Source organism: Rhinatrema bivittatum, chromosome 4 (assembly GCF_901001135.1).
Source record: "Rhinatrema bivittatum chromosome 4, aRhiBiv1.1, whole genome shotgun sequence".
NCBI lineage: Eukaryota > Metazoa > Chordata > Amphibia > Gymnophiona > Rhinatrematidae > Rhinatrema > Rhinatrema bivittatum.
The window spans coordinates 98423454-98449138 of NC_042618.1; the positions used below are offsets into that span (position 1 = coordinate 98423454).

The window sequence follows — 25685 nt, forward strand, 5'->3', positions numbered from 1 at the left end:
CAGCAGCAGTTGAGTCTGGTGCTGAGATCCGTTTTTATTTTCTCCTCAGAGGTGGCCATTTCGGCAAGTATGACAACCATTTTTATATGTAGCCCATGGGTCATTACAGCCAGTTTCTCCCCAGCTGAGGCTCTGTATCCTCGAGGAGGGGACCCGTGGTGTTCTCCCATACGGGAGCACTTGTGCTGAAGCTATGCCAGGAACCTGCTCTCTCTCTCTCTTCTCTCTCTAGGGGACTTCTGCCCAGAACTGTTGTTTTTCTTTGGCATTTTACAACAGGTCTTCTGTATTTACAGAAGCCTGGTGAAGGAGGGGTACATGCAGCTGCCACGGGTCTGCCCTGATCATTTCAACCACTAGATGTGGGGTGGCAATAAGAGCAAGGAATCCAAACATCATCTAAAGCCTTTACACTTCATTCAAAAGTGCAGGATATGCTCCTAATGGAGTGGGAATCCCCTGAGAATAGTTCAAAGGTGCTGAGACTTCAACAAGCTAAACTCTTTGCCACTGGATGCCAAAGACTTTTTTCAGATGTTGTGGAGAGGCACCCTAGTTTTGATGGGTGCCTGAAAAACAACTATTCCGATGATATAGGGCACACAGCCCTCAAAGATCACCAGGATAGAAAGATTTAGATTCTATTTCACGATGCCTTTTCATCCACATCTTTACTGATGCAGATCACTATCCGTAATATCTATGTAGCTTGGGTGCTTGTGCTGGGAACAGCAGCTCCTTGAAGGGCAGGAGACAGCTCGACTAGAGTCTGGGACTGCTTTCCTGGAGTATGCCTTATATGACCTTATTGGGATCTCTTCCAATCCTGTAGCCTCAATGGTTGCAGCATGAAGGCTATTGTGGCTATAGCACTGTGCAGTGGATTCGCCCTCCAAATTTTATTGAACTTTTACTGATACTCTAGCTCTTTTTGGTGTTAAGCTCCTTCTGCACATAGCTGGCATATGAAATTATTTTACCTCAAAGACATACCTTAAAGGCATCCCAATGTAAAGCTGATATAGTCAGAAGAGGGGTTGAGCAAGTTAAAAAAAAATCAGCAATCGCCTCTAAGGAATGTTGGGAAGTGTTTATCCCCCAATAAAGAAGAGTTGAGCTTCCAAGGTAAAGTCCATGGTTGCTCAGCCCAAGGGTCCATGCAAATTACAACTGGGTGGTGATCAGACAGTGAGCTAACAAGATTTCCACTATAATTAGGGAAGTCAAGCCAGGAGAATATAAAAAATTTAGCCTACTGTATATACAGTGTCTTCAGGAGTAGAATGCATAATCCTTTTTGTGAGGATGTAGCACTCGCCAAATATCTATAAGTTGAAATAGGCCAACCAGCTCATGAATACCAGAGTCTGACAGGGATCCACTTTTAACTGCAGAGGTCTTGTCGACCAGTGGAGTGGATTAGGGCAAAGATTCCAATCACCTCTATATAAAAGCTGATCAGTTTCTGGAGAAAATTGGAGAATTGGAGATTCTGCACAAAAAAAAAAAAGACTATTCAGGAAAGACCCTGCAGCTAGACAGAAATGTAATACATTAGAAGTTGATAAAATAAAGACAATCCTGAAATATACAAAATTAATGTATTATGAACATGGAAATAACACCAGGGCTTTCTTAGCACAGGTAGTTTAAAAAAGGCCTCTAGATCAGTCATTGTAAGTCTTAAAACAAAGGTGGGAGGTATCATCTACGATCCTCTAAAAATAGGGAATCTTTTTTATACATTTTTCAGCTCTCTATTCCAGGGGTATTTTCCTGGGAAGAGAGGAAATTGTTGCCTTTTAGCCCTCATTAGATTGCAAGATTCTCAGAGGGAGATATTGGCTGGGCTTATCCCCTTGCTCGAAATCCAAGTGGCTGTCAAGGTGCTCCTGAGAGGGAATGCTCAGGTCCAGGTGGTTTCCATATTGATTTGTTTACAAAATACTTCTCAGACTTGGTTCCCCTTCTTTTACCTCTTTTCAATGATGCGGGAGTGTCGGAGGCCACTTTGGAGGACACGGCAGATGCCAATATCTGCCTTATACAGAAGAAAGATAAAGATGCCCAGAACTGTGGCTTTTTTCATTCCATATCATTACTGAATTTCGATATCAAAATTCTAGACAAAGTTTTATAGTTAAGATTGGAAACTTAATTCATCTGATCAAATTGAGTTTGTTAAAGGTCGTACATCAACTGCTATGTTTTGCATCTGGCTAAGAGAACGGGACTGCCAGGAGCGATGCAGAGAAGGCCTTTGACAGGCTTTTCTGGCTTTGAGGTTATGAATCAGTTGGAATTACTGACAGATATGTTGCTTGGATTAATACAGTGCATCATATGCCAAGGGCATGCCTTTTGATAAATGGCTCTTTATCAATATAGCTAGGGGTATGCAGCAAGGCTACCCTTTGTCTGCCCTGCTCTTCACCCTTGAGTCACTTGCTCATGAGTCATTTATGGAGGATACAGGCACGATGAGGGGATCAGGGGTATGTGCCTAGGTGGTAGAGAACACAAAATCTTACTTTACACAGATGTTTTGATCTACTTGTCTGATTTATCGGAGTGTGGGCCTGGCCTGATGGATCTTCTTGCAGTCTATGGTCTTCTCTCCGGTTACAAGATCAATTTCGATAAGTCGTAGATATTTCTATTGAGGGATAAGGTCAGAGTACCAGCTCAGCTGTCTAAATTTAAGTTTGTCTCAGACAGTTTTTGATCCCTGGGTTTTGTATTATGCCAATCTACCTTATAAATGGGCTCTGACCGACGGCCCGCAAACGCGCAGTAGAGAGCAGCTCTACCGCGCATGCGTGAGCGAGCACGTCGGTCAGAGCGAAGCGTGCCCGAAAAAAAAATGGCGCTGGGTCCTTAGGAGCAGGAGCAGGAGTGGCGGCAGCGGCGAGGAGCAGGAGCGGGAGAAGCAGTAGTGACGGCGGCGCCGCACGCGAGGTAAGGAGGGACCCCCCCGGAGATCTTCCGTCTGCCGGTTGTGAATGAGCTGAAAGGGGAGGGGATTGAGTGAGGTGAGGGGAGCGGGGAGAGGGTGAGAGGGGGAGGAGAGGGGGAGGGGAGGGAGGAGGGATGAGGGAGGGAGGAGAGAGAGTGAGGGGAGGAGAGGAGGAGGGAGGAGAGAGTGAGTGAGGGGAGGGGGAGAGGGGGGGGAGGGGGGAGGGAGAGGGAGGGAGAATAGAGGGGGGAGGTGAGAGGGAGGGAGAATAGAGGGGGGAGGGGGAGGTGAGAGGGAGAGAGGGGGGAGGGGGGAGAGAGCTGAGGGGAGGGAGGAGAGGGAGGAGGAGAGGGGGGAGGGGGGAAGGAGAGAGGGGGGAGGGAGACTAGAGGGGAGAGGGAAGGAAATGGACCGAAAAAAAGTTTTTAAATGTAGCCCGTTGTTACGGGCTTAAAGGCTAGTATTTAAGAATCTGTATCAACTTAATTACGGTGATCTCCTCAGCAACAATCGGGCTAATTTGTCCAAGTGGAAAAATCTCCTCCATTACCTCCCTAGATTCCTCCCCACCCTAAATCCAGGATCTTCTCATTCTCTGTCTCATTAGAACATAAGAAATGTCATGATGCATCAGACCAAGATCCATCAAGCCCAGCATCCTATCTCACAACAACCCAGCAGGTGCCCAATAGTTGATCTATTTTTTTAATGTCATTTCCAAGTCTACCTGGCTAGCTTTGCCAAGTCACATCAGTTGAGAAGCACTTAGTGCATAGCCAGTACACACTCCACAAGTGAAATAGAGTACACAAACCTGACGTTGGGACATTCATCTTATGTTCTCTCTCCCACGGAGGTGACAGAGATCCAGTATCTGAATGGGGCCTCTGATGATCAGATGTCCTGTCGTAGCTCAGTTCTGCACGTTCATTAGTAGTAGGGTATTCAGCATGGTTCCCAGCTCCTCTCAATGCTAAACAGGATGAACAAAATATTTCCAATGCAAAATACACATTCTACATCTATTGCAAACCTATATTTTATACCATCCTTCTGCATCTCACACCTATTTGAATTAAAATAATTGTTTGGAAACATATCTTTATTAAGACTGAAAGAAGGCATTTTCCAGGAAAGAGTACACAACAGAATAGTTTGTAATTGGTATCTTAAAACACTATTGGCAAGCTCATGGCCCACATACCATAGTTTACCTGACCACAATACATAGGGCCAGCAGGCATGGTTTATAGCAAAGGCACAACCAACATCAGTTTTGAAAACAGAGCCTGCAACCCAAACAACAGCACAAACAGCTTGGGAGAGAGGAAGCAAGATGATGTTCTCCCCAGCACTGTTGCTTTTTCCACCTTCCACAAATAACTGGCACTCTGAAGGACTGATTTAATAAGGTGAGCTCAGTAAAGTGTATAGTTTAATCCGCAATTATGTGCACATTTTTGGAGTGAAAACTTTCCTGCTGATGCAGCAAGTTTTACACATGTGTATAGGATAGCACCTTCTCATGTAAATCCCATGCTAATGATGGCATTATCTATTACCCCCAAGAACTCTAGCTTGCCTCATGTTTTCTTCACTCTGGAAGCTGAACTCCTACTCAGAGATGGAGTAAAGTTTCCAGGCCTTACATTAGGTTTATGGGTAGAAGCTGTAGTTCCGGTGCTGGGCCATGTAATTGGGATTTTTTTGTGCAGAAAACATGCTTTGCACACAAGCACATTTTCTGTGCATAAAATATGATTTGAGAACATAAAAAATGCTTTCTGCACAAAAATTATGGTTTAAGCATTCTCTTTTGCATTTGTGTGCATTTTTTTTTTATTCCCAAAGCATTAGTATATCATTAACTTACTGCATCAGAAATTAAAATATTTGTAATCTGTGCATCAAGAAACAGTGCACTGAACTTCAGAGCATAGTTTTAATACTCAGCTTATTACAAATGCCCCTGAAGTAGGGTAAGCCAATAGATCATAAGGCAGGCAAAGTAGCAGAATAAGAGAAAAGTACTTCATGTCTGCCCTCCGCTCCCCAGTCACTATACTGTTCTGCCAACTGACCAAGGGATGAAAGAGGACAGAGCAAAAGAAAGAAATGGCAGGAAGGAGACGCACATACAGCCACAGCTGGAAGTAGTAGTCAGGGCCCTCCATAGACGAAACCTAAAGTACAAGGAGCTGCAGAAGGGAAAGAATTAAGAAGGGAGGGTAGAGGAAAACAGCTGTAATGAAAGATGGTAGCAGGAAAAGTCTAGAAGTAAACAGAAGTGGGGTTTACTTAGCATTTTTCGATATGCAATATAGTATAGAAAAAAAGAGGTATGAAGACTATTCAGAAAGGGCAAGTTAAAAATAAAATCATTCAGTGTGTCAATGTCTACAACAAACCCTGTGCCATCTAAAGGCTTGTAATGTACGAAATTAGGAGGAAATTCATCCCAAACTGACACATGACCAATACTACTAAAAATTAGGGAGCTTTCTAGGGATTTGTACTAGAGAGCTGCATGGAAATTTATATATTTATATATGATGCTATGTTTGTGACCCATGTGTGTCTTTTGTTTCCAAGGTAGAGGGTGGGGGCATTTGAAGAAGAAATACACTTACTATTTCTGCCCTGCACATTCCTTAAACTAAAGTGTTGGAATTAGCATAACATGCATGTTCATGAGAACTCATAACTCATCTCCCCTTACACACAATGCTATTACGTATGAGGCCTGGAGCCAATTTTTGACTTTTAGCACCAGTTCTTTTCCCTAAGACTTTAACAATTCTAGTTTTTTTCTTGCAAGGTTATAAGGATTTCTCTACTGAAAATGAAATGCTTCTACATCCAAGCACAGATAAAACAATTCTTAAAAAATGCATTTTCATATTCTCTAATTATAAAATTGTAAGGGGATCCGGGTGAGCATAGTGGTATGTCTGTGCAACAACACTGGAGGACAGGTCGGCACACCCTGTCGCCGCTGCAAGGTGAGGGCAGCAGGATCAGCAACATGGTGAACACTGGTGGTAGCAGGAAGACAAGACACTAAATCTATAGTTGGGGGAACAGGCCACAAGACACCAGAGGATGTCTCAGGCAAGGAGGTAGAAGATGGAGGAATCAGCACCATGGCAAACACTGGAGGAGGAAAAACTAGTTTTGTTACCTAGGCCCCCTTCAGCGACCAGACAATATCTGAGGTGGGAGGGAGGTGAGGGCAGGGGAGAGAAGGGCAAGGGAAACACACTCTCCCAACCCCCCCCCCCCCCCCCCCCCCGCATCTATCCACCCACATACCCATTCGCTGCACCACCTCTGTTTTACAAAACCCTCAAACATACAAACTCCCCCAACTCCCATCCACATACCCTACCAGCCTACCAACCCACACCCCTTCACCCCTTCCCAACTGAGCCCCAAATACACAAACATCTACCCTCATTCATCCACCTCTAGCACAGAGCAACAGCAAGTCACCACATAGCTGGAGTTTCTTATAACCCACATCCACATCATGAAGTCTTAAAATATGCCTTTTGAAGTTGGCATACAATTCTAAACTATTTTTGGGGGGCATGAGGGTGGGGGATGGAGACATTATTTCTATTTGGTTTTCCTTAGTGTAGACAGATGGAATCAGGACCAGTGGTTTATGCACCTTTGCCAGCAGATGGAGACGGAGCAAACTGATGTCACAGTATATATACTCCTGCTGAGACATTAGCCCGCCAGTATTCTCTTCAAAAGCAACTGTGAACACACTAGCAAAAAACTTGATTAAAAACTGTCAATCATTACTTTATTCAACCAACAGGAAACACTGAACTCAGGTAATGAATGTATATACCCCAATCTAGGGACTGGATGAACACTTACCAATAAACCCCTGGAACACAAAGCCCCACAGCACGACCATTAAACCAACCATGTGGCAGCCAAGGGCAGGAAGCTGAGTCCATCTGTCTACTCGAAGGAAAACAAAATGATCAGTTAAGAAGTAATTTCTCCATTCTAAGCGTGTAGACAGGTGGACTCAGAACCAACGAGATGTACCCAAGCTATTCCCGACTAGGGTGGGAGGCTGCCTGTGGTCCAGTCAACGCCGCATGTGCAAAAGCTGCATCCTCCTGGGCCTGCACATCCAGACGATAATACCTGGAAAAAGTGTGTAAGGAGGACCACATCTCAGCTCGGCAAATGTCAATGGAAGACAACAATCTAACCTCTGCCCATGACACTGCCTGAGCCCTAGTGGAATGAGCCCTAACCTGAGCAGGCAATGCCTTTTCAGCCTCCACATATCTGGCCATGACTACCTCCTTAATCCAGTGAGCTATTGTAGTCCATGAAACTGGTTCGCCCTGCTTCCTTCTACCATGAAGGACAAACAGGCGATCCCATCTTTCAGAAAGGTTTAGAAATCTCCAGATACTGCACGACATGTCTCTTGACATCCAAAGGATGCAACAGGCAATATTATTCTGCATCTTTTCCCTTATCCAATGATGCCAAGAAAATTAACTGATTCAAGTGAAAATCTGAGACCACTTTAGGCAAGAAAAAGTACGCAGCTGTATTGCTCCTGGAGTCACCTGAAGAAATGGCTCCCGGCAAGACAAAGCCTGAAGCTCAGAAATTCAGCACACAGAACATATCGCCACCAGAAACACTGTTTTCAAGGTAAATAGCTGCAAGGAATAGCTTTGCAGCAGTTGAAACATAGGACCCACAAAGAAATCCAACATCAGGTTAAGACTCCACAAGCGAATCGGTACCTGCGAGGGAGAATGAAGATTATTCACTCCCTTCAAGAAATGAGCCACATCAGGATGAGACAATAAGGATTCACCATTGACCTGGCCTCTGAAACAGGCAAGAGCTGCAACTTGTATCTTCAAGGAATTAAGGGCCAACCCTTATTTAACCCATCCTGCAAAAATTCCAAAATGAGCAGGATCTTTATCGAACAAAGAAGAACACCTTGATCCTCACACCAAGCCTCACACACTCACCAAACCCACATTTAGGTTAAGGAAGTGGAGAACTTCCAAGTACGTAGCAAGGTGGCAATCACCGCAGAAGAATAGCCACACTTCAACGAGCGAGCCCTTTTAAGGGCCATACCATAAGGCAAAATCGAGTTAGTTTTTCAAGAAGGACAGGCCTCTGCTGCAACAGATTCTTGTGCGGTGGAAGACGAAGGGAAGTCTCTACCATGAGTCTTCGCAGATCCATATACCATGGTCTTCTGGGCCAATCCGGTGCTACCAGGAGCACCATCCCCCTGTGGCCTTTGATCCTTGCAAACTATTCTGCCCAACAGGGGCCTCGAGGGAAATGTATACAGCAGCTTGTCTTCCAGACTTGTATGAGAGAGCATCAATACCCAAGGTCTTTGAATCTCTCCTGTGAGTGAAGAAGCGAGGAACCTTTGCATTGCGAGAAGTCGCCAACAGGTCTAGGAACGGAAAGCCCCACCGATCCACTATCAGCTGAAATGCCTCATCTGACATGCCTCATTCTCCCAAGTCCAGGCTCTCCCGGCTGAGAAAGTCTGCTCTTACATTGTCTTTTCCTGCAATGTGAGAGGCCAAGATCACCTGTAGATGTCCTTCTGCCCATTCCATAAGCTGGTCTATTTCCAGGACACTTGCTGGCTCTTGGTTCCTCCCTGCTGACTGATGTAAGCCACTGCTGTTGCATTGTCCAACATTATTTGGACCGCTTGACCCTGCAGTCTGTCGCTAAACTGCAAGCACACCAACCGGACTGCCCTGGCTTCCAGGCAATTGATGCTCCAGAGAGACTCTTTTGTGTTCCAGCGCCCTTGTGCTGTTAGTTACTGACAGTGCACTCCCCAACCCTGGAGACTTGCAACTGTTGTGAGTATCAACCAGTCTGGCGATGTCAGGAAAACTGCCTTCCTCAGATGAACCTCCTGCAACCACCACTGCAGGTGAGAGCAGATTTCTATCGGCAAGTGGAGCCAAACCGAATAGTCCTCTGACACTGGGTTCCAACGAGACAGCAGGGAGTGCTGAAGAGGACACATATGCACTCTTGCCACCATCAAACCAAGTACCTGAAGACCATACTTGTCGGGCATATAGTGTTCACCAAAAGACGCACCTGCGACATCAACTTCTGAACCTGTCCTTCTGGCAGTAAACTTTGAATCAAACACCGAGGTACTCCAACAACTGAGAAGGCTGAAGATTGCTCTTGACTAGGTTCACTACCCAACCAAGCTCCTGCAACAAAGAGATCACCTCTCGGGTCACCAGGCAGCTCTCTTCCAAAGACTTGGCTCGAATCAGCCAGTTACCCAAATACATGTGTACTAGGATCCTATCCTTTCTCAAGTCTGCTGCCACCACCACCATAACCTTGGAAAAAGTTCTGGGAGCAGTGGCTAGACCAAAAAGCATCGCCCAAAACTGATAATGGCGCCCCAGCCACAAAACGCAAAAAACTGTACTCCAACCGGATGGGAATATGTAGGTAGGCCTCGGACAGATCCAGAGAGGTCAGATATTCCCCCAACTGCATGGCCATTATCACCGGGTGCAAGGTTTCCATGCGAAAACGAGTCACCCACAAATGACAGTTGACTTCTTTCAGATCCAGGATGGGAGGAAAGGAGCCCTCCTTCTTGGGCATCATAGTGGATAATACTTTAAAATCGTCGGCTCAGTGTGCTGCAGCAGTCAAAAAAGCAAATAGAATGTTAGGAATTATTAGGAAGGGAATGGTTAATAGAACGGAAAATGTCATAATGCCTCTATATTGCTCCATGGTGAGACAGCACCTTGAATACTGTGTACAATTCTGGTCGCCGCATCTCAAAAAAGATATAGTTGCGATGGAGAAGGTACAGAGAAGGGCAACCAAAATGATAAAGGGGATAGAACAGCTCCCCTATGAGGAAAGGCTGAAGAGGTTAGGGCTGTTCAACTTGGAGAAGAGACGGCTGAGGGGGGATATGATAGAGGTCTTTAAGATCATGAGAGGTCTTGAACGAGTAGATGTGACTCGGTTATTTACACTTTCGAATAACAGAAGGACTAGGGGGCATTCCATGAAGTTAGCAAGTAGCACATTTAAGACTAATCGGAGAAAATTCTTTTTCACTCAACGCACAATAAAGCTCTGGAATTTGTTGCCAGAGGATGTGGTTAGTGCAGTTAGTGTAGCTGGGTTCAAAAAAGGTGTGGATAATTTCTTGGAGGAGAAGTCAATTAATGGCTATTAATCAAGTTTACTTAGGGAATAGCCACTGCTATAAAATTGCATCAGTAGCATGGGATCTTCTTAGTGTTTGGGTAATTGCCAGGTTCTTGTGGCCTGGTTTTGGCCTCTGTTGGAACCAGGATGCTGAGCTTGATGGACCCTTGGTCTGACCCAGCATGGCAATTTCTTATGTTCTTATGACTATCGCCCCTTACTTTCCTGAGACGTAGGAACTGGAACCACAGCCCTCAGACTGAGGAGCCTTGACAAGGTAGATTCCACTGCCTGCTTCTTCTGCGGGGAGTGGCAAAGAGACATCATGAACAAGTCCTGAGAAACACTGTGAAATTCCAACGCATATCCGACTCATATCACGCTTCCAGTACCCACTGAACCGATGTGATTTCAGCCCACCTCTGATAAAAGACAGAGAGACATTCCCCTATCTCGTCTCCAGGGGTGGGTCGGGAAACTTTCATTGTGAGGTTTCGGAGGATCCGCCACCCAAGCCCGTGCCTCTCTTGGATTGTCTGGATGAAAGGACTGAGACCTGCCGAAAGGCCGACCCCTCTGTAGGGACAAAACCACTTGGAACCCCTAAGACGATCCCTCATACAAAAGGGGCGCTGCAACTGCTTCTCATCCTCTGACAACTGAGAAACCAGGGATTCGCCCCACTTACTAGCCAGTTTCTCTAACTCGCTCCTAAACAAGAGGGAACCTTGAAAAGGAAACTTTGTAAGATTAGCTTTGAAGGTTGTTTCAGCCACCAATTACACAGCCATAATTGACGTCTGGCCGCTATTACCAAAACCACTCCCCTAACTGAGGTACGGACCAAATTCCAGCCCGCATCTGCTAAAAAGGCAGCAGCGGATTCCATAACTGCTCTCAGGTTTACCGCAGAATCAACCTCCTGAGAGAGAAGCAGACAAGAGCAAGCCACCAGGGCACAACAGGAAGCTATCTGCAATGTCACTGCCATTGCTTCAAATGCTTGTTTGAGAATGGCCTCAATTCTCCTATCATGCACATCCTTCAAGGCCACTCCTCCCTCCATGGAAATAGTCACCCGCTTAGAGACAGCACAGACCAGCGCATCCACTTTCGGAAAACGCAAAACGCTGCAGGGGAAGAGGGCATCTGCCGTCACCGCCACACTTGGCTTCCTGCACCCGCTGCCTTTAAGCTGTAGTATATCAGCTAAGTCCACGCTGGTGGAAAACCAGCTATCGGGCCAAGTCACACATCTGAGGGACCAGGGAAATCACCTCAGGAATTCTCAACTGGAGGAGGGACCATCTGGTATCACCGCAGGAAAGTGGGATATTTTTTTTTTTTTTTAATTCTCCTAAAATCTGAAGCAATCCCCATAGGGAGATGCATGTCCTCATCTGCTGGAGACGGCAAATACTGGCAGGCTGATGTCGCTGCAGAAGTGTATATACTGTGACGTCAGCTTGCTCCTTCTGCATCTGCTGGCAGAGGTGCATAATCCACTGGTCCAAAGTCCATCTGTCTACACGTTAGGAAAGGTGGGGTTCCCTTACGGTCCATGCATGATCAGTCAGGACAAAAAATGGAGGAGCAGGGTCTGGAATTCTATAGCTTTTTTCCTGCCATTCCTCTATCACCAAGTAGCCTGTCGCTCCAAAATCAGTCAGGTGACCCACTCCACCATTCTCTGTGTTTTCTGGATAGGCATAAATGTATGTGTGCACGCACATTCTGTGAGAAGGGGATATGTATGATGAGGGGAAGTTCAGTACACATTTTTTACTCACAACTTATTAAATTGGGCCAGTGTCAGCTAACATCAGCTTCACAGAACTCATCTATTATTTGGGATCCTGCCAAGTATTTGTCATCTGGATTGGCTACTGTTGGAAAGAGGATACTGGCTTGATGAATCCTTAGTTTGAAACAGTATAGCAGTTCATATGTTCTTGCTCTGTGCTTAATTATTCCATGTCACCCAGCATAACCAAGCTTAAAAGAAAAGTGCTTTTCCCTAGGAAGTATACCAAATTTGTTGTGGAAGTTAAAGGTTTAGTTTTTCCACAATAACACCACCAGAGGAACACCACAAATGATTAGTAGACAGTCTCAGAAACAGAAATAAGGAAGACAGTTAGAAGCAACAGAAAAGTAAACATGTTTGCCAACATTAGAAGCCTACCTCGTTCCCCTCCTCCTGGAAGCCCAGGTGACAGTCTCAGAGGACCTTCCAGCAGAGTTGGAGGAGAAAGAAAAGCCCTAGTCTCGGAAGAAGGCCGCCCCAACGGGGAAAGTCCATAGGGAGAGTTCTCTGCAATTATTTCACAAAAGAAAAATATTCAAGACTAGAAAGATACAGCCAGCAAAGAGTTTTGTCCTCATCTTGTAATAATTTATACACTCTCAACTATTTTAACCAAAACACCATACCTCTACCAAATGCTGCACTGGGAACATCAAGTACATAGGGATCTTTTTCTAATAACTCAAGCTTAAACTCCGCTTCTGTTAACCTGTGACACAGGAAACACAAATATTTCAGAATAAACTAACAAAACAACCTATTCAAAGGTCTGTCAAGTTAATCTCTGAAAGTACCACCACTTAACTGATTTAAAATGTTCCAGACTTGCTTTGGGGTTTCTACTATAAAAATGTAAATTTCACATTCAAAGATCAAGTTAAGGGAAAATAGATTTTAATACTTATATTTCAGGGATCATATATGAAACTACTTCCATGATATTAAAATTCCAAATTCATGTTATGATGCCCTGGTAAATGAAATAAACGCTATTCCTCCCCTGCTCAGCTTACAAACAAAATAAGAAAATGATTTCCTTACCTGCTAATTTTCATTCCTGTAGTACCATGGATCAGTCCAGACCGTGGGTTATGTCCCCCTTCCAGCAGATGGAGTCAGAGCAAAAACTGAGAGGGCGGTGCCTCATGACTGTTGCGCCCTCTATAAACCTTCAGTATTAAGAATATCCAAGCAACAAAGAAAAACCCCTTGGATGGATCAATACAAAAATGTATATCAACTAAATTGAACATCAAACTGTAAATCTGAATAGGCAAACTTGCAATGTGAACTCTCAGTCAGTCCCAAACAGGTCCTGAAATGATTACACAGTTGAGCTGAAGGATTAACCCAAAGAAAACCCCTCCAAAATCCTTAGGTTGGGCGTCTGGACTGATCCATGGTACTACAGGAACGAAAATTAGCAGGTAAGGAAATAATTTTCTTTTCCCTGTACGTACCAGGATCAGTCCAGACCATGGGATGTACCAAAGCTTCCCTTAAATAGGGTGTGCCACTGATATCCCAGCTCGAATGACCTGAGCCTCAAAAGAACCAGAGGTCGTTGATTGCAGATACAAGCGATAGTGAGATAGTGATTCGCAAAAGTGTGCAAAGACTTCCAAGTGACTCGCTTGACATCTAGGTGCCTGAGCTCCTTGGAATCCTTATCCTGGAATGTTGGCAGTTCCACCAACTGATTCAGATGAAAAGACGAGACCATCTTTGGAAGGAAAGATGGTACGATACCCGAGGATACTCCGGGATCCGTAGAGCAGAGATAAGGCTCTCTACATGACAAGGCCTGCAGATCTGAGATTCTGCGAGCGGAACAGATGGCAACCAAGGAAACTGTCTTAAGAGTAGCGGTCTACAGCGGTTCAAAGGGCGGCCCGCAAGAATACGAAGGATCAAAATCAAAACTCCCCGAGGGGCATAAATTGCAAATTGATGTTTCACATGCTTTACTCCCTTCAAGAACCGGACCACGTCCGGGTGTGTCGCAAGAGGAGGGCCCTCTCGATGATGAACTAGAGCACCTAAATCTGCCACCTGAACCCTCGCTGTAAGAATGACAAGATCTGGGCTATGGTTGCATGCCGTGGAGAGAGATGTGAGGACTGGCAGCAAGCCTCAAAAACTTTCCAAGCTCGGACATAGGACCTGGAGGTGGAAAGCTTCCTAGCCTTGAGAAGAGTGGCGATAACCGCCGCCGGATACCCTCGTCTCCTCAGCCGGCGCTGTTCCAAAAGCCAGGCCGCTAGACAGAGGCGATCTACCTGGTCGAAAAATACTGGTATCTGCCGTAGGAGATTCAACAGATGCCCCAGGCGCAGCGGGCCGTCCACTAAGTCTGCGAACTACGGGCCGTCCACTAAGTCTGCGAACCACGGCTGACGAGGCCACTCCGGAGCCACGAGGATCACAGGCCCCTGGTGACCCTCTATTCTTCGGAACACTCTTCCCATCAGGGACCAAGGCGGGAATACAGAACGTAGGATGTTCCTCGGCCACCGGGAGGGCTAGGGCATCGACGCTTTCTGCTCCATGCTCCCTTCTGCGGCTGAAAAAGCACGGAGCCTTTGCGTTCCCATCAGATCCAGATGGGGAGTCCCCCATCGCGTGACGAGTAGTGCCAATGCCTCCTGGGACAGCCTCCTGAACATTGTCCACCCCTGCAATGTGAGACGCCGCCAGATGAGACAGGTGGAGATAGATATGGAACAGGTGGAGATAGATATGGTGGAGATGGAGATGGTGGAGATAGATATGGTGGAGATAGATATGGTGGAGATAGATATGGAACAAAGTCAGCATGGCTTTACCCAGGGCAAGTCTTGCCTCACAAATCTGCTTCACTTTTTTGAAAGAGTTAATAAACATGTGGATAAAGGTGAACCGGTAGATATAGTATACTTGGATTTTCAGAAGGCATTTGACAAAGTTCCTCATGAGAGGCTTCTAGGAAAAGTAAAAAGTCATGGGATAGGTGGCGATGTCCTTTCATGGATTGCAAACTGGCTAAAAGACAGGAAACAGAGTGTAGGATTAAATGGACAATTTTCTCAGTGGAAGGAAGTGGACAGTGGAGTGCTTCAGGGATCTGTATTGGGACCCTTACTTTTCAATATATTTATAAATGATCTGGAAAGAAATACGACGAGTGAGATAATCAAATTTGCATATGACACAAAATTGTTCATAGTTAAATCACAAGCAGATTGTGATAAATTGCAGGAAGACCTTGTGAGACTGGAAAATTGGGCATCCAAATGGCAGATGAAATTTAATGTGGATAAGTGCAAGGTGATGCATATAGGGAAAAATAACCCATGCTATAATTACACAATGTTGGGTTCCATATTAGGTGCTACAACCCAAGAAAGTGATCTAGGTATCATAGTGGATAACATATTGAAATCGTCGGTTCAGTGTGCTGCGGCAGTCAAAAAAGCAAACAGAATGTTGGGAATTATTAGAAAGGGAATGGTGAATAAAACGGAAAATGTCATAAATCCTCTGTATCGCTCCATGGAGAGACCGCACCTTGAATACTGTGTACAATTCTGGTCGCCACATCTCAAAAAAGATATAATTGCGATGGAGAAAGTACAGAGAAGGGCTACCAAAATGATAAGGGGAATGGAACAACTTCCCTACGAGGAAAGACTAAAGAGGTTAGGACTTTTCAGCTTGGAGAAGAGACGACTGAGGGGGGATATGATAGAGGTGTTTAAAATCATGAGAGGTCTAGAACGGGTAGATGTGAATCGGTTATTTACTCTTTCGGATAGTAGAAAGACTAGGGGGCACTCCATGAAGTTAGCATGGGACACATTTAAAACTAATCGGAGAAAGTTATTTTTTACTCAACGCACAATTAAACTCTGGAATTTGTTACCAGAGGATGTGGTCAGTGCAGTTAGTATAGCTGTGTTTAAAAAAGGATTGGATAAGTTCTTGGAGGAGAAGTCCATTACCTGGTATTAAGTTCACTTACGGCTTGATACTGTAAGGCCGCGGTAGAAACAGTGCGGCAGTGTCAGGCGCACCCTTCCTCCCCGCACGCACAGTTCTCTTGACCTAGCGCCTGATACTCTCTTCTAATTGCATGCAAATGCATGCCGCGGCTGCGAAGCGTTAGGGAAGGTTATGCCCGCGCAACCCGCGGGCATAACCCTTTTTGTTTTTTACACTTCCTGGTGCCTGTCATTTCAAATGTCATTTGAAATGACAGGTACCAGCGCACCCAGGTTACTGTATAGGCGCTGTATTAAGCGCCTATACAGTAACGCGCGTCCACCTGCCGCCGCCGCCTGGAACAGGCGCCCACCCGCCCGCGGCCTAGATTTAACACGCGACCACTCGCCCCCCGGATCCCGCCGCCCGCCGGCCGCCTGGACCCACGCGGCCCTCCGACAGGTATTTAAAAATTTTGTTTTTTACACTTCCTGGTGCCTGTCATTTCAAATGTCATTTGAAATGACAGGTACCAGCGCACCCAGGTTACTGTATAGGCGCTTAATACAGCGCCTATACAGTAACCTGGGTGCGCTGGTACCTGTCATTTCAAATGACATTTGAAATGACAGGCACCAGGAAGTGTAAAAAACAAAATTTTTAAATACCTGTCGGAGGGCCGCGTGGGTCCAGGCGGCCGGCGGGATCCGGGGGGCGAGTGGTCGCGTGTTAAATCTAGGCCGCGGGCGGGTGGGCGCCTGTTCCAGGCGGCGGCGGCAGGTGGACGCGCGTTAGTTTCAGACGGCCGGCGGCGGGAGCCAGGGGGCGGGTGGTCGCGTGTTAAATCTAGGCTGGGTCGCACAGCCGCGCATTCATCCAGGCGGAGGAGCCGGCGGCAAAAGCCGCCGGCTCCTCCGCCTGAATGAATGCGCGCCTGTGCGACCCCTGCGATTTGGTGCTCAAGGCAGTCACATGCCGTGACGTCGGGCGTCGTGATGTCATGCCTTCATCCAGGCGGAGGAGCCGGCGGCTTTCGCCGCCGGCTCCTCCGCCTGGATGAATGAATGCGCGCCTGTGCGACCCCTGCGATTCGGTGCTCAAGGCAGTCACATGCCGTGACGTCGGGCGTCGTGACGTCACGCCTTGAGCGCCGAATCGCAGGGGTCGCACAGGCGCGCATTCATTCATTCATCCAGGCGGAGGAGCCGGCTGCTTTCGCCGCCGGTTCCTCCGCCTGGATGAATGCGCGTCTGTGCAACCCGGCCTAGATTTAACACGCGACCACCCGCCCCCCCGGCTCCCGCCGCCTGGACCCACGCGGCCCTCCGACAGGTATTTAAAAATGTTTATTTTTTTTTCTGACAGGTTTTATGTGTCCCACAGCATTACATTTTCTCGATCATCTCTGTATCGCTTTTTTTTTTATTGTGTTTTATTGTTTTTGAGTATCTTAAGCGGTGTCGATGGATTTGTTACTAGACTCACAGTCCTAACACCTACTAGGGGGAGGCGGTAAACTAACACGTTAAGGCCGCGGCAAAACAGCGGGTTACTAAGAAGATAATATCAGCGCCCGTTACAGTATCGGAGGGGAATAGCTAATTCCTTCATTATACAGCTAATTCGTTCATTTACACATCATATACATGCTGCGTGCGGAAAGGGTTACGTGTCTATTTTACGAAGCGCTAAGGACGCGTGAAACTGGAGACTGTATCGCTGGATCGCCTTACTCGTCTGTATTGTGCGCTCCCAGCACGTTACAGACGGGGAATCTTTAACCGCACATTACTGTATCGACCTGTTAGAGAGTAGCCACTGGCATTAGCAATGGTAACATGGAATAGACTTAGTTTTTGGGTACTTGCCAGGTTTGGCCACTGTTGGAAACAGGATGCTGGGCTTGATGGACCCTTGGTCTGACCCAGTATGGCATTTTCTTATGTTCTTATGTTCTTCTTATGGAGTTCCTCCCACGGCATCAGCTGGTTCGTCTCCCGAGTCACATGGGGACTTCTTGTTCCCCCTGACGATTGATGTACACCACAGTCGTGGCATTGTCAGAGAGGATCCGGACTGCTCGGCCTTGTGCTAGAGGCAGAAAACGCTGCAGCGCAAGACGGACCGCTCTTGTCTCTAGATGGTGGATTGGCCAAGTTGCCTGTTCTGGTGTCCACTAACCCTTGGTCGAGTGCCGACCGCACCCTTGCCCCAGCCGGTAAAGCTGGCGTCTGTTGTAACGAGTACCCATTGTGGAACCTCGAGCTCTACTCCTCAAAGCAAATGATCCAGATTGAGCCACCAGGTCAGGCTGTCCTTGGGTAGGGGCGGTATCGGCAGAGGAGCCTGAAATTCCTGAGATACCGGTTTCCAACAGGAGAGTAATGCTCTTTGTAAGGGATGCATGTGGGCAAAGGCCCAAGGCACAACTTCTGTCATGGAGGCCATGGAATCTAGCAACTGGAGATAATCCCAGGCTGTGGGAAGTCGGAGGTCCCGAAACGCTGAACCTGAGCAAGAAGCGATTGGGCCCGCTCCAGATGAAGAGAGCCTGTGCCTACTTTGATGTCGAAATGAGCTCCCAGAAAGTCGAGGGACCAGGATCGGTTCCTTCCTCAGGGCCCCGCCACCACTACCATCACCTTGGTAAAGGTGCGAGGAGCGATTGCCAGGCCGAATGGCAGGGCCTAGAACTGTAAGTGCTGCCCCAAAATCTTGAAGCGAAGGAGGCACTGATGCTCCTTCAGGATGGGGATATGTAGATAAGCCTCCGTCAAGTCCAAGGATGCCAGGAACTCTCCCCGGTGCACCGCAGCAATCCCTGAGCGCAGAGTTTCCATCCTGAAGTGTGGTATCTTGAGCGTCCTGTTGACCATCTTGAGATCCAGGATCGGCCGAATGGAGCCTGCTTGCTTGGGGGCTACGAAGTAAACGGAATAATGGCAGAGTCCTTGTTCCGGTAGTGGCACCGGAAGAATGGCTCCCAGATCCAGGAGGCGGTCCAGCGTCCGACGTACTGCACCCTGTTTCAGCAGTCTGCACGGAGAAAAGACAAACCTGTCTCTGAGAGGTTGAGCAAATTCTAAAGCGTAACCGCACTGTAGAATATCCAGTACACACTGGTCTGAGGTGATTGTGACCCACTCCTCGTAGAAGAGCGACAGGCGTCCTCCTATCCGGGGAATCAAAGAGTGGGCCAGCAATGTTTCATTGTGAAGATGTAGTGGCAGTCCCTTGGGCGAGGGTGCCTCGGGCTGATCCTCATCCCCGAAAGGAATGAGACCAGGACTGCGATCTAGACGAGGGAGGCCTGTGGGACACTGGCCGCACCTGGCGGAAATGCCGTTGTCCTCTGAAATGGTTCCGCGCGGAGCTGTACATTCTGGATCTCCGAGGACGATCTTCCGGTAACTTAAGTACCTTATGCTACCGGAGTGTCTTAAGTTTGCTCCATCTTCTCTCCAAACAACAACTTACCCTTGAAGGGAAGGAAGCCGAGTTGAGCTAGGAGGAGGAATCTGCGGACCAGGTCCTGAGACAGAGGAGGCGCCAAGTTGAGACTACGGAAACCATAGATCTGGCCAGCACCCGGAGAAGATCATATAGCGCGTCCGTGCCATATGCTATGACGGCTTCTAGCCTTTCCGCCTGTTGTGCCTCCCCTGGAGGCAGGTCCTAAATCCCGAGTAGTTGTTGGACCCACCGGAGTCATGCACGCTGCATCAGGGAGCTACAAACAGCAGCCTGAACTCCCAAGGCAGACACTTCAAACGCTCTCTTCAAATACACCTCAAGTTTGCGGTCCTGCAAATCCCTGAGGGCTGCGCCTCCAGTCACAGAAATAGGTATCCTAGCCATGACTGCGGATACAGACACATTCACCTTTGGTATCTTAAGTAGTTCCAGGGACTCCTCGGGGAGTGGATACAGTCTGTCCATCACTCTGCCAACCTGCAGAGAGGCCTCCGGAGTCCCCCATCCCCTGGATAGCAAATGGAGGAGCATAGGATGAAAAGGAAAGTCTTTGAAGGTGGCTTGAGCCCTGGTAGGATGGTATCCCCTCTTTTCGGTGCAGTGCTGGCGGCAGGAGCCTCCTGGGGGGCCTCAATATCTAATCCAGCCAGAACATGTGTAAGAAGCGGAACCATCTCATCGCTCTGAAAAAGGCGTAGAACCCGAGGAACATCCCCTTCGACTTGCGCCGAGGGCGTCGGGTCATCTAGATCAGGGTCCACTGCAGGGTCCGTCGGGGGTGGAGGGTCAGGACCGATTGGATGGGCAACCGGCTGAACCCTAGAGGATCCCGAAGGGGCCACTGGAACGGCAGGGCCAGAATACTGGTGCTGTACTGGGCCATGACGGTACCGATCCGAGAGGCCCCCCAGACTGACCACTTTAGGAGGAGGGGGAGCCAAAACCGCATCTTGGTGCTGGCTGAGCCTTGCCAAATAAGCCCCATGCATCAGCAGAATAAATTCTGTGGAAAAAGGCTCCGGGGGAGGGATGGCCGGAGGGTCCTCTGACGGCGGCTTTGCGACGAGGAGGTGCACCGGAAAGAGAACCGGAGGGGAATGAGGTCCGTCCAGGTCTCAATCCCCAGGAGGCAGCGCTGGAGCAGCAAGTAGTGGATCCAAGATGGCCACTGTTCCTGCATTGGACGGGAACGGGGCTGACCGCCTCAGAGCCTGGCGCGCATTTGTGCGCAAAACAGACCGCCCTCTAGGGCTCGAGGTGCCCTCCCCGCCAGGGAGGCACCGAACACACAGGCCTTCCCAGGAGAGCCGCGATCCGGGCTCCCCCCAGGCGCTGCATCGCGTCAGCCGCGGCATGGAGGCAAGTAAAGAAGAGCTTCACCCAGACCTCCGAAAACCTTCGATAGCAGGAACAAAATCAAAGTCCTGCGCTGCCTGACTAACTTTAACGACCCATTCCGTTTTGGGGTTTTTTTTCAAGCCAGAGGGATGTCACGTCTCTGAAGCTTAGGGGCTGCCCTGAGGAAACAACATCTCCGGGCAGCGGGTCGATATCGAGGGGGAGAGGTTGGACCACCAACTTCACCCCTAAAGGCAGCAAATGATAGCCCTGTAAAAGGAAAGTTAACAAACTTACCCCCAAAACGATACAGCAATAAATAAAAAAGATGACAGGTCTGCCACTGAATGAAAGCTCTGCCTGTAAGCCTGCAGGACAGCCCATAGAAAGTAGAGCAAAGCTACAATGAAAAGCCTTTGCCTTTTTTTTTTTTTTTTTTTTAAATAAGATCCATCCAAGTAAAAATTGTTAACAAGAAAACAGGAGAAATAAATCAACAAAGCCTATTCTCACAGAAAGAAAATGGGAGAACCGAAGGTGCAACCCGAATCTGCTGGAGTCAGAGAAATACTGAAGGTTTACAGAGGGCGTGCACCAGTCATGAGGGACTGCCCTCTCAGTTTTTGCTCTGACTCCATCTGCTGGAAGGGGGACATAACCCACGATCTGGACTGATCCTGGTACGTACAGGGAATGTTTCTTCTCAACTCCCTTCTCTTTAGCCTTTCATTAAAACAAAAAACAGAGATGGAGCATGAGGCCTCTTCTTTGGCCCAGAATGTGCTACCCATCTGCTGGAGACAGAATACTGGCAATTGCCTCTGCTGCACTATACCAATGATGAGATCACTGGAAAGGTTTTGTGGGCCTCTGTTTTCATCTGCTGGGAGAGTGGTATAAACCCATATATCTGAACTGTTCTAGCAGGGTGAGGAGGAAGCTACATTTAGTACCATTTAAGTAGAACAGACCTGCATGGAGCGTCACACTGAAATCATAACACAACATTTGTAATTCCATAATCACACCTAAGGCAGCAGGGTAGGTAGGGAGGGATATAATTGTCTGAACATGCACATATCTCCAATAACTACCAAACAACTTCAGAAGAATATGGATACTTATAAACTACTCTTTTCTTAAAATGCCCATAGCATGAGATATCCTTCTTTCAGCTCCTAAGCAAACTTCAAATGTGTGAAGATCTCTACTATAATACCTTCAAGTTTTTAGTTAAAATCTAGATGAACAGAAATGAATCTTTAGTTACACATTTATTCCTTACCCAAAAAATAGGAAAGAATCAGAGACTGCAACTGAATCACATTCCTTTCAAAACCAGAAGGGCCTATTCTCCTGTCCGTTGCTCCACTTTTGAAGATAGATTATTGAATTGTTTCAATCTGAAAGGCCAAGGGCTAAATTGCAGCTACTCATGGATTATCTATCCCTTCACCCCAGTTTTGGCAGCAGTCATCCATACCCCTGTATCACTTCTAACCAAGCCACATGCTCTTACAAGGAACTCGATAAAAACAAAGTTTTATAGAATAGTTTTATTTTCTTCCATCTAAAGAAACTGCACAGATAAATACAGAACAAAACAGAAATTTATTTTACTTCCCTAAGGTAATAAAATAAAGGAAGAAAAATACAGTCACATGCATTCAAATAGAATCCATGTGGGTGGGTGGGTGGATGGATGGATGGATAGTTGGATTATTTATTTATTTATTTATTTATTATTTAATTTTAAAATGCATGTTCTCCACAGGCAGCAGGGTGAATTAGCCATGAGTCCTGGGGGTGATGTTATCTGACAGCAGCAATGAAACTCTTCTAACTTGGTAGAGCTTTTACACTTTACAGCATGCTTGAGAGTTCCCACGCGATCACTGCCTCATGAGCCTCCTTAGTTTGTTTGCAACTTAGCTTTTGCTAGGTAGTTGACTCTCCAGGGAGGATGGCGGGTATTAAGCATGGCTAATTCATCTTGCTGTGTACGGAGAATGCCATTTAATGGTAAGCAAACATGCTTTTCTCGGTCGACAAGCATGGCTGAATTAGCCATGACAAGTGGGGGAGTCCCATTGTTGAGATATGCTTGGATGGAAAACACACTGAAAAGGCAACCCAGCTCCCCCATGGAGAGTGGACTACTCACACAAAGTTACTGTTAACTCTAGAGAGAATGTAAGGACAGTAGTTGGACGTGAAGGAATGCATAAATGACCAAGTTGCAACCTTGAAGATATCTTCAATAAAAACAGCCCTCAGACGAGCATCTGAAGTAGGCATGGCCCTGACCTGATGAGCCTTGATGGAGTCCAGCTAGTGCATAACAGTACATATAGGAAACATATAAGTCAGTGTATTTGACTTATATTGTAAACTGATGTGATGTTTCCTACGAACGTCAGTATATAGAAATAAATAAATAAATAAATAAAAATATAGTAACATAGTAATGATGGCAGAAAAAGACCAAAATGGTCCATCTAGTCTGCCCAGCAAGTTTCCCAAGGTAGTAACTGCCGCTCAGTGCAGGTTACCCCCATGTTTCTCTTAAGGGTAGTAACGGCTGCTCTGTGCAGGTTACCCCCATGTTTCTCTTAAGGGTAGTAACTGCCGCTCCGTGCCGGTTAAGCTTTTTTATTTATCCTGATCCTCTAGCCTTTTAGGGATCCACAGTGTTTATCCCTTGCTCCTTTGAAATCCTTTACAGTTTTAGTTTTCACCACTTCCTCCGGAAGGGCATTCCAGGCATTCACCACCCTCTCAATGAAGAAATATTTCCTGACATTAGATCTAAGTCTTCCTCCCTGGAGTTTCAAATCGTGACCTCCTAGTTCTACTAAATTGTTTCCAATGGAAAAGGTTTGACGACGACCATGGATCATTAAAACCTTTCAAGTATCTGAAGGTCTGTATCATATCACCCCTGCTCCTCCTCTCCTCCAGGGTATACATATTCAGGTTCTTCAGCCTCTCCTCATAAGTCATTCGATGGAGACCACCCACCATTTTGGTCACCCTTCTCTGGACCGCCTCCATCCTGTCTGTCTCCTTTGAGATACGGTCTCCAGAACTGAACACAGTACTCCAGGTGAGGCCTCACCAACGACCTGTACAAGGGGATTATCACTTCCCTTTTCTTACTAGATATTCCTTTCTCTATGCAGCCCAGCATTCTTCTGGCTTTGGCTATCGCCGTATCACACTGCTTCGTCGACTTCAGGTCATTAGACACTATCACCCCAAGGCCTCTCTCCTGCTCTGTGCACATCAGCCCTTCACCCCCCAACGCATATAGTTCTTTCGGATTACCACATCCCAGATGCATGATTCTGCATTTCTTGGCATTGAATCCCAGCTGTCATATATTTGACCACTCTTCCAGCTTCCTTAAATCCTGTCTCATTCTCTGTACTCCTTCCGGTGTGTCCACTCTGTTCCAGATCTTAGTATCATCTGCAAATAGACTAACTTTATCTTCTATCCCTTCCGCAATGTTGGTTACGAAGATGTTGAACAGAACCGGTCCCAACACCGATCCCTGTGACACTCCACTTAACTATCAAAAAAGAGCACTAAGTTGGTCATGCAAATCAAACCAATTCAAAACAAAAGGCACCACTGCTAATACTTTTCACGTGGCTCTATCACCACCATGAATCCAAAAGGACATAACAATAACTGTTTAAATATATACTTAATGTAAAGATGTACTAATTTTTTAAAGATGCTGCATCAGCAAGCCTGACGGCGAGTTCACCCTTGGAGTGTGGAACCGCCCGGTCTTCTAATCATCTGCGGCTCTTAACGGCACCAAAGCCTGTAAAGTCTTTTGAAAACAGACATAAACTCCACTTAACACCATTCTCTCTTCAGAGTAGGTTCCATTTACCATCACCCGTTGTCCTCTATCCGTCAACCAGTTTGTAATCCATGCCAACACCTTGGAGCTGACTCCCAAGTTTCTCATTTTGTTGATGAGTCTTCTGTGTGGGACCGCATCAAAAGCTTTACTAAAATACAAGTAAATTACATCGAGCGCTCTTCCTTGATCCAGTTTGCTGTCACTCCAAAGAAATCAATTAGATTCATCTGACAGGACCTTCCCCTGGTGAATCCATGCTGCTTCTGATCGAGCAACCCACTGGATTGTAGATAGTTCACTATCCTTTCCTTCAGCAGACTGTACACTATACAGTCTGCTAACCAGTTGAAAATGGTACATTTAGCAATTGCTACCCCTAGTCTATTGGGATCATAAGATACAAACAGCTGATAAGAATGATGATGGGGCTGTGTTCTCTTTAAGTAGTAGACAAACATACTTTTGCAGTCCAATGAGTCAAATGTCCCGTCCCCCCCCCCAATGTGCATGGGACCTAGAAAAAACATAGGCAGGATAATTGACTTGTTGATGTGAAAGGTCAAAACTACCTTGGGAAGAAGTTTCAGATGGGTGCAGAGCACTACTGTGCTGTGGAAAAAACTAAAGATACAGAGAATAAGAGACTAACGCCTCAAGTTCACCAACCTGCCTAGCTGATGTAAGAAATATCATTTTCCAAGTGAGGAACTTCAACAGAGTGACTCCAGGGGCTTGAATGGAGGTTCATAAGTTGAATTAGGAAAATGCTGAGGTCCCATAGAATGGTGGGCTTCAAAACCGGCAGCTTAGTTTGCAACAGTCTTTACATGAAGTTGGAGACCAAAGGGTAAACAGAAACAGGTCTATTGTCAATGTGCGTACGATATGTGGCAATAGCACTTAAATGGACTTGCAATGAAAAGGTACTGAGATCCGAATAAATGCAGTAACCATTTGCGATCACATGAAAATGCATCCAGGGAACTGGATTTGCACCATGGAAAGAAACGCTTCCATTTAAATGCATATAA

General features: G+C 46.7%; 1 protein-coding gene across 7 annotated transcripts in view; it reads right to left on the bottom strand.

The window, feature by feature from the left end:
* The window catches only part of MIA2 (MIA SH3 domain ER export factor 2), a 316566-nt gene that overhangs the window by 46550 nt on the left and 244331 nt on the right, over positions 1 to 25685 (bottom strand). For all 7 annotated transcript variants that reach the window (XM_029598487.1, XM_029598488.1, XM_029598489.1 and 4 more), the window contains 3 exons: positions 12629 to 12711; positions 12381 to 12509; positions 3771 to 3929 (listed from right to left, as the gene is read on the bottom strand). In XM_029598487.1, coding sequence (XP_029454347.1) covers positions 3771 to 3929; positions 12381 to 12509; positions 12629 to 12711 — 371 coding nt within the window. The remainder of the gene's footprint in view (positions 1 to 3770; positions 3930 to 12380; positions 12510 to 12628; positions 12712 to 25685) is intronic.